This window comes from Lactuca sativa, chromosome 9 (assembly GCF_002870075.4).
Source record: "Lactuca sativa cultivar Salinas chromosome 9, Lsat_Salinas_v11, whole genome shotgun sequence".
NCBI classification, from domain to species: domain Eukaryota; kingdom Viridiplantae; phylum Streptophyta; class Magnoliopsida; order Asterales; family Asteraceae; genus Lactuca; species Lactuca sativa.
The window spans coordinates 104233727-104242184 of NC_056631.2; the positions used below are offsets into that span (position 1 = coordinate 104233727).

Consider the following 8458-nt stretch of genomic DNA (forward strand, 5'->3'; position numbering starts at 1 on the left):
TAACTCGACCCTTCAAAAAACAAGAATAAAGTTATTGTTTTCAAAACTTCAACCAATGATAATTCTAGTCATTATTAAGCCGTTAACCATAATAAACGACAGCATTAACTTCATAGAGTTCTTTCCTTTAATATATAAATGAAATCAACAAGTTATCTCAAAACTCATGCACACATACTTGAGTAGTATCAATAAACTGATACTAGTAAATAATTAATTATATTATCCTTTATGGCAAATCTTAACGTTATCTAATAATCATTTCAGGGTAATCATAACAGTTTGCTCACTTCCACTTCAACTCTTGATCTTTTTATTATACTAAACTAAATTAGTGACAATCCTATTCATCATCGTTGACTATAATTTCCTTATATAATTCACTATGATTCAACATGTTAAGCTATGAAGATATATTTTTTCACATTTTAAATCACGATTTGTCAAGAAGATATAATTAAACACAATAGTCCTTTTATAAAGTTAGAATGAAACTTCTGAGATATAGCAAAATTACAACATCCCTACATATCAAAAAAAAAATTGAAAGATGTTTTTAAATTAACTATTAAGGGTAAAAATGTCAATAAACCTCACAAACTTGATTAAGAGATATGAACATGGACAACTTTTTAGCAAATATTAACCATACGAATGATGTCTATGTCGGTCCTTCTCCCTTGAGGAATATGTCGAGCCGTGATAGTCCCGATCTGTAAAGGGCATAATTGTAAATTCGACACATAATATTATTAAAAGGGAAATTAAAAAGATTTTTTTTTTCAGTTATGTACCTCGTGAAGAATGATGTTTTGGTTTTTCACCATGTCCTGTGTGTTGAAAAAGAGTGGAATTAAAAAAATAGATAAAGCTTATTTGATTGGAATGGAATGGAATGGATGAAGGAATGGAATAAGCAAACTAAACCTGAATCCTTTCCTCCTCTATCCTTTGACCGATGACTCCTATCTTTGACTTTTTCTCTATCATCCCTTTCCCTTTCCCTTTCCCTTTCCGAATCCCTCCCTCTTTTATATCTCTCCCTTTCCCTTTCCCTTTCTTTGCTTTTGGAAACAGATTCCCCCTCAACCGGAATCGGAACAACACTCTGAATCTCAACTTTCTCATCAACATCATCACTCTTTGTTGAATCTTTCACCTTTCCAATTCCGCCTTTCGACTCCGGAATCACACATGCCGGAGACATCGACACCGACACCGCAGACGCCTTGTTTATATTAGCATCATCAATCACCTGTGATTCCTACACCACAAAAACCATAAATCAAAACAAAACCTAGAAAAAAAAAATAAGGATCAAAACTACGTAGTTTTGAGAGAGGACCTTAGGAAGGGGTTGGGAGGGGGAATCCCAAGAGCGATTAGACACAGTGAATGAGCCTCCTTCTTTGCATACAGGTATATATTGTGCTTTTGGTAGAGTGTATAAATGAGCTAAAACTCTACAAACTTCATCTATACCTGATTTATCAGCATCAAAAGCTTTCCACCATGGAGGATTTTCAGGGAGGGGGACATGGAATCTTCTAGCAGCAGCATATACAACACCACATGCCACCACTGCACTCTTGAATCGAACACATAAAGTTGTTCTCAAGCTATCATTTGCAAGATTCCAAGCTTCTTGTGTCAACTCAGGGGGTGTTTCAAGGGTAGCAAGGTAATTTGAGATGAATTTATGAGGGTGTTCCACATGACAAATGAAAGCCATTTCCTTTAACAAATGTCTTTCAGATCGAATCAAATCCATCTTCAATTCTGTATATTTCTGTACACATGTGATATGTACACAAGTGTCAACAACATAAGCATACACAAAAAGTGCTTATAAACTAAATAAAATTAAATACCTTTGAGAATGCATCTAAATGTTCTATAGGTAGATTCTCTCTTCTACATTCCATTCTATGAAAAACATTGAGGACATGTCTTGCTCTTCTAGGGTTTTCCTCTAGTTTTGAAGCAAGCCAAACACAACTTGCAGCAATTCTCTTCACATTGAATCGAACAAAAGATTTCTTGCAGTAGAAGCGATGAAATAGAACTTGACCTGTGGCCATTACTTGTTGTGGTCTGTGTGATATATGTAGTTAAGGATCTTTAAATATGATCAAATTGTAAAGTAACAACTCATCAAGAAGCATAAATTTTGAATAGTATTCCATAAGAAACACAAAAAAGGATACACCTTGAGTAAAATGCCACTTTCTTGGATAAGATCACATCCGTATATTCTAAGTGTTGTTTCAGTGGCTTCATCTATTCCATCTTTTCTAGAAGGTGTGTTCTCAAGCTGTTCATCAGTTAGATAGAATGTATCGATAGCTGTGTAAATCATGGTTGATAGGGAATAACACTGTAACAAAGAATAAATCAGTGTAGAATATCAGTAGCATTGACAAAACATGGAAGCATATTAAGAGATTTGAGAAAAGATTACAAACTTGTCTTAGTAGGACAAGTGCAAACAACTATGCCAAATTTCAAGATCAAGAGAAACATTACAAATTGGTATTTTTCGCCAGATAACATATGGTTTAAGATTTCAATTTGGATTGTAATTATAAGCAGATGATAAAGGAAAGACAATTTTTATCTGGACTTGACGCATTCCATTTACATGTACAATAATTCTTTAAATCAATTTAATCTCGCGCCTACTATTAAGCTATTGTTCTTATAAAGAATGTATAACCTTTAGTGATCATATATGCATCATCAATTCCAATAGAAGCGTACCTTCTCAAAAATTTAATTTTTTCAACAAACATCGGTTAATTTTAAATTTTCCCAAAAATAGAACTTCGATTTTCAACAAACCCTAGAAAAAATATTAAGTAGAAAAGCTAACAACTAGCGATCGAATTTCAACAAACCCTAAAACTAAAATTCACCCAATTAACAAACCCTAATAATTAACAAATAACTATTTATTAGAATTTAAAAGCAACAAACGATAATAGATTAGCATATTTATACGAAAAATCACAAAATTGAAATCAGTTTACCGTTGCAGTGGCAGGGGGCTAGCGGTGGTGGAGCAGGGAGGAGTGACAGAACACGACGGAAAAGGGGCGGAGGCCGGAGCCGGAAGCTGCGACGCGCAGAGAGTGAGAGGACAGAGGACTACGGTAATGAGGCTTACGTTTATTATTCAGATGGGCTTGGGAAGGTCTGTTGGTTTCTTTAAGGGAGGATCCAACATAGCTCAAAGAAGGTGGAAAAAAATAAAACAAACACAACAATTTTTATCGATACATAATAATTTATTTTTTAAGGGTTTGTAGAATATAATATTTTAACATATAAATTGTTGTGTATGAAAAAAATTTATTGTGTATGAATTCTCAAAAATAAATAAAGCAATCGTCCGGCTATGTTTTTAGTTAATTTCAGTAAATTTTTATAGCAAATTAATTTAAAAATAATAATAATAAAGTCGTGTGGTGGTATGGTAGGTAGTGGCATAAGGGCTCCAAATTTTAGAAAATATATATTGTTATAGTGTTAGTATATTTGTAAAATATATTTTTATGAGTTCTCATTAGTTGGTTTCTTATATGCATATTTTAGTAATTGGTTGCAATCTTGAATTCATTTGAATTATGAAAAAGAATCAAAGAAAATTTAAAAAAATAAATAAAAAATCTAATAATAAAAATTCTAAAATCTACTAATAATTTAATGAAATTATCTATATTCAAAAAAAATGCAAATATGTTTCAATATTTTGTATACATATTTCATCAAACTATTGGTTAAATTGAGTGAATGAATGAATAATACAAACAATATGAAATACTTTTGGTTTCTTAAAGTTAAAGTCACTGAATATCAGTGAGCTAAAGGCAAGTTGTAAAAAATCTTGAAAACAGATTGCAAAATGACTATATTTCAGACATTGACGTTGATGATCTGTTCAATGAATTGGAATTGTAGCAAAAATATTTACCAGTTGAAAACAATACAACAAATATAATAGTAAATTTCTTAAAAATGGTAAACATTTACCTTGTTTTCTTTTCTGCATACAGAATATTGTTGATTATTCCTATTACAATTGCATCAGCAACAATAAGCTTTTAAAATCTTATTTGTTTTCGATCATGTCTAAAGAGAGATTAAATGCTCTTTTATTTTAATTAAGAATGAGTGTTTTTGAAAATATTGATTATCAAAAGTGTAATAAATAAATTTGTTTCTAAAATGATAGAAAGTCGAAGTCTAGAAAATAGTAATACGCTGACTTTTTAATATATTTTTATAGAAACGTACTAATGAGTGAAGACATGATATTATGGTAATGAATTTAAGAGATGTTTAATTTAACAGCAGCAAATTTACTTAAAAATATCTTACAATAAATGTGTTGTGGGATCTCGCTTCGAATTGCACAAGGCCTCTGCAATGTTAGGACCGAGCCTAATTCTAGGTTAAACACTACATGAGGTAGCTTTTAGATTTGGAACATTTTTGTTTAACCTAAACACTAGAAGTTTGTATTATCAAACAAGGATTTTTGTTCAAAACGAATTCTTTTGTTAAACACTAGAAGCTAAAAGCTAAAAGCTTCCAAACGCTTTGTGTTGAACACGTCCATAGTTAAAAATAATAACTAAACATATAAGTTTGTCACATATACATTAGACAGTAATTTTAATTGTGATGAATAATATTGCATTTAGACTACGATTTGTAAAAGTTTGATTGTGACTTCTAAAGTATGGTTGTGATGAAAAGTTAAGTGTGATTGTGATACCAAACACATTGACATTTTGACTGTTTTTGCGATTTTTGACATTTTGAACGCGATTTTTTACGGTGCGATTGTTTGTGATTTCTGCCAATTTGATTACCATTCCTAAAAGTGTGATTGCGATTTAAAATAAAATATTAAACATATCCCCTGTGCTAATATCAGATACCATTACAAATATGTCTAGTAGATCAGATGAGTTGAATAAAGTTATGTATATAAAACTATAAATATATATTACAATTTACATTTTACACACACAATAAGGTTAGGAGAACAATGTATAGTGTTAAAAATTTCAAATACCTCAAACCAAACACCCCCTTTGAGTATTTTCAAGGAAAGAAAACAAATATGAAACAATCCTCAATTACTTAATTTAAAAACTTAATTTAAAAGTTAAAACTATTAACATAATAATATATTTTTATATAAAACATTAAAACATGTACAAAAGTCAAAGTCAAACCAAATAAGACGACATTAAATTCCAACTAATCTTCATATGAGAAGGCATGGGTGCGACAAACCGAAGAACATCCGGCTTGGATTTTACATTTTTACCCTCAAGACGCTTGGCAACATTAGGAATAACAAGCTCCCTACAATGCAAATGTAGCAAGGGTACTTTGGACAATACACTTCCTTTCTGAACATCCAACCCATCGGGCCTTCTCATCTTGTAAGGCTCACCAGTTGTGGGCTCATAATCGGGCCTTGGCATTTGCTTCCATTTGCTGTGCACAAACCATCCGTACTTGTAGTCCCCCACAATTGGTGTCCCCAAAGCTTCCGCACAATGCACTCGCATCTGATCACCACCCTTATTTATATTTATTTTTCCATTATATTTCTTTTTTAAATCAAAAAGAAATTATATACCTGATGCTTATGGTTTGTGAGTGGTCTCAACTCGAGCCACGAACAACCATTTATTGTAGGGCCCAGTACACGATACTCTGTTACGGCCTCTTGGGAAGTTTCTAGATTACAACCATATCCCAACATTACCCTCTCCGCTTTTCCACCATTAAGCACCACCTGTAACCAATTACAAAAATGCCCCTCACTTCTTTTTTTGTCATAATTACGACACCAAAAAAAAAAAAAAAAAAAAAAAAAAAAAAAACCTTTGTGAGAGGGGCATGGATTATGCCCTGATTTTGCTTTGGGGTACCTATCACCAGTGCCCAATATCTTTGAAACGTATCATTCAATGCCTAAAAGTTGTTCATGGATTTTTATAGTTTTAAAAAAAAAAGTGGATATAAAATATTAGAATTTATAATATACCTTAAGTGATGGTTTTGTTTCACTAAACAAAGAATGAAGATAAGATATGGTCTCTTTTGTTCTTCCCATTAGAAGAATCCCACTGCTTTCTCTATCAAGACGATGAACCTATTTACATAAATACAATACAATGACCACATATTTACAAAAATGCCACAATCCCTTATATGTTTATGCAAGAGATAAGATTGATTACCAGTTTAGGGCCTTCATCATAATCATAACATAATGCTGCAGCTGCAAGTGCATCCATGCTATTATGAACAGCAAGATTCCCCTATAACATAATTATGTATACAAATATAATTAAAGAAAAATAAAAGATAAAATCTGACCTAATGAAGTTCATTATGAACTAACCTTTAAAGGCACCTTTGGTGGCTTATTCAAAACAAGTAGAGCAGAATCCTAAAGTTTTATTATCATGTCATCAATGAACTAAACATACAGAATGAAAAAAAAAATGTATTTATCTTTTTTAGGGTTTAGAGAAATAAAGAAAGACATGCCTTGTACAAAACAAGTCTTTGCAAATATTGAATTTCATCTGCATTTGGAGATAAAGATGCAGTTGGAATTGTATCGAATCTCTTTGAGATTCTTGATTCAGCAACAGATACAGCCACATGAAGTGTAGAACCCATTTTCATCACCTCATTATGTTTAATCTGTTTGTTAAATCAAACTAAAACAAATTCATCACCATGTTATATTATATTATGCTATGTAAGACTAAAATCTTAAATGGCATCCGATTTTTATACCTTTTTTAAGCTTTTTGTTTCATGACACTCCATTTTCACAAGGCCCTTGTTGAAATGTGATTGGATGACAGAGGGAGTGACATCAGCAAAGTAATATTTCATCCAGCTAATGGCAGTGATATGAGAATCAGGAGAAGCATTCTTTCCAGGTAGAGGATGAGGTGGCAGTGGAGGCAATGATAAAAGCTGACGTGGCTTATGGGGAGATTTAGGATGACCTAAATGAGTTATGTTGTTGGAAACTCGAACAACACAATCAGGTAGTGGAGGTGACACTCTGGAAAAGTGCCTCACTTTATGAAAACTGCTCTTCAGCCACATCATTGCACATACTGCCTGAATATAGTAATTACAATTCAACATCTTTTTACTAATTGCTTCCAATTACGATAGGTTTAAGAAGTTTTCATAGTTAGACTATTTTTATACAATAACAAGAAAGATTATGAAGAGATCAATAGAAACATTACAAATCTGTCTCTTTTTCCTGAAAACTTATAGTTAAGATCCCAATTTGGATTATAAAAGCACGTTATACAGGAAAGAGAAGTGTTTGAAGGAAAGATAATTTTTATCTGGACTTGAGGCATTCCATTTACATGTGCCTCATATTAAGTTAAGTTATTGTTCTTATAAAGCATGTATAACCTTAAGTGATCACATATGCATCAATTCCGATAGAAGAATACCTTCCAAAATTCGAAATTTTTCAACAAACCTTCGGTTAGATTTCAATTTTCCCATAGCAAAACTTAACAATAGATTAACGCATTCAAAAAAGTTCACAAAATAACATTAAATATCAAATCACTTTACCGTCACAGTGGCAGGGGAACTAGCGACATTGGAGCAGCAGCTGCAGAGAGAGGAGAGGCGGAGCACGACGGTAGCAGGCGGAGGCCGGAGGCGGCGACGCGCAGAGAGTGAGAGCAAAAAGAGGGCTACGGTGCCGAGGACTTGGGTTCGTTATTGGGGATTGGGGGCAACCATGTAATTGGGTCCCTAACTCCTCTAACGAAAAAAAAAATTATTGCTTATTGTTTATATCTATCGTTATAATCTAAGTTATTGAATAAAATTCTTAAAAATCAGTTTATTGCGTTAGAAATCTACCCTAATAAATGAAAATGTTATTGTCACTTGTCATTCTCTTATTTATTTGGCCACATGTCATTTTGTCATATCTACCCTAATAAATGAAAATGTTATTGTCACTTGTCATTCTTTTATTTATTTGGCCACATGTCATTTTGTCATATCTATCCTAATAAATGAAAATGTTATTGTCACTTGTCATTCTCTCATTTATTTGGCCACATGTCATTTTGTCATAATTTTGAAATATATTTATTTTCCACTTGTCAATTACTTCATTATTCATTTCCATTGTATCATTAATTTAATTTCCATAAATTAAACCTACTATAATAACTATTAATTTCAAATTTGAAATTTCAATTTCAATTTCAAATAAATTTACACTTTAAACATTTGTATTTAACATTTTATTATAATAAATCGTTTAGTACATGGGTCTAACAATTAAACAGATAATTTTAATTAATTTATTTTTTGCATGTTTTTTTTTCTTTATAATTTTCACTTATTTCATATTTCAAATTCA

The 8458-nt window shown here is 31.9% G+C and overlaps 2 protein-coding genes across 6 annotated transcripts; both read right to left on the reverse strand.

Moving 5' to 3' along the window:
• Nucleotides 1-454: 454 nt before the first annotated feature.
• Nucleotides 455-3238, reverse strand: LOC111905583 (cyclin-L1-1). 2 transcript variants are annotated; one of them, XM_023901279.3, is made up of 7 exons: nucleotides 3030-3238; nucleotides 2208-2377; nucleotides 1872-2094; nucleotides 1346-1789; nucleotides 928-1255; nucleotides 795-830; nucleotides 455-713 (listed from the first exon to the last, which is right to left on the reverse strand). In XM_023901279.3, exons 2-7 carry the CDS (start codon nucleotides 2357-2359, stop codon nucleotides 643-645), a joined length of 1254 nt encoding a protein of 417 aa, XP_023757047.1. In that variant the 5' UTR covers nucleotides 2360-2377; nucleotides 3030-3238; the 3' UTR covers nucleotides 455-642. The 2 variants fall into 2 exon arrangements, with proteins under 2 accessions (XP_023757047.1, XP_023757046.1); XM_023901278.2 differs by having other exon boundaries at nucleotides 928-1264; nucleotides 3030-3237.
• A 1947-nt stretch (nucleotides 3239-5185) lies between these two features.
• On the reverse strand, nucleotides 5186-7848 carry LOC111905582 (RNA pseudouridine synthase 3, mitochondrial). Of its 4 annotated transcripts, none has more exons than XM_023901275.2 (9): nucleotides 7651-7848; nucleotides 6835-7166; nucleotides 6580-6738; nucleotides 6431-6478; nucleotides 6267-6347; nucleotides 6071-6178; nucleotides 5908-5997; nucleotides 5660-5818; nucleotides 5186-5588 (listed from the first exon to the last, which is right to left on the reverse strand). In XM_023901275.2, exons 2-9 carry the CDS (start codon nucleotides 7156-7158, stop codon nucleotides 5241-5243), a joined length of 1317 nt encoding a protein of 438 aa, XP_023757043.1. In that variant the 5' UTR covers nucleotides 7159-7166; nucleotides 7651-7848; the 3' UTR covers nucleotides 5186-5240. The 4 variants fall into 4 exon arrangements, with proteins under 4 accessions (XP_023757043.1, XP_023757042.1, XP_042754158.1 ...); XM_023901274.2 differs by having other exon boundaries at nucleotides 6835-7170; XM_042898224.1 differs by lacking the exon at nucleotides 5908-5997 and having other exon boundaries at nucleotides 6835-7170.
• Between the last annotated feature and the right edge of the window lie 610 nt (nucleotides 7849-8458).

What these genes read in the sequence shown, in the direction of transcription:
- LOC111905583 (XM_023901278.2), bottom strand. Translation starts at nt 2,359, where the DNA reads ATGATTTACACAGCTATCGATACATTCTATCTAACTGATGAACAGCTT. An exon ending in CCTCCCAACCCCTTCCTAAG is followed by an intron (nt 1,265 to 1,345) that starts GTCCTCTCTCAA and finishes TTTGTGGTGTAG; the next exon opens with GAATCACAGGTGATTGATGA. An exon ending in AAAACATCATTCTTCACGAG is followed by an intron (nt 714 to 794) that starts GTACATAACTGA and finishes TGCCCTTTACAG; the next exon opens with ATCGGGACTATCACGGCTCG.
- LOC111905582 (XM_023901275.2), bottom strand. Translation starts at nt 7,158, where the DNA reads ATGATGTGGCTGAAGAGCAGTTTTCATAAAGTGAGGCACTTTTCCAGA. An exon ending in AAAGACTTGTTTTGTACAAG is followed by an intron (nt 6,479 to 6,579) that starts GCATGTCTTTCT and finishes ATAAAACTTTAG; the next exon opens with GATTCTGCTCTACTTGTTTT. An exon ending in TCACAAACCATAAGCATCAG is followed by an intron (nt 5,589 to 5,659) that starts GTATATAATTTC and finishes GGTGGTGATCAG; the next exon opens with ATGCGAGTGCATTGTGCGGA.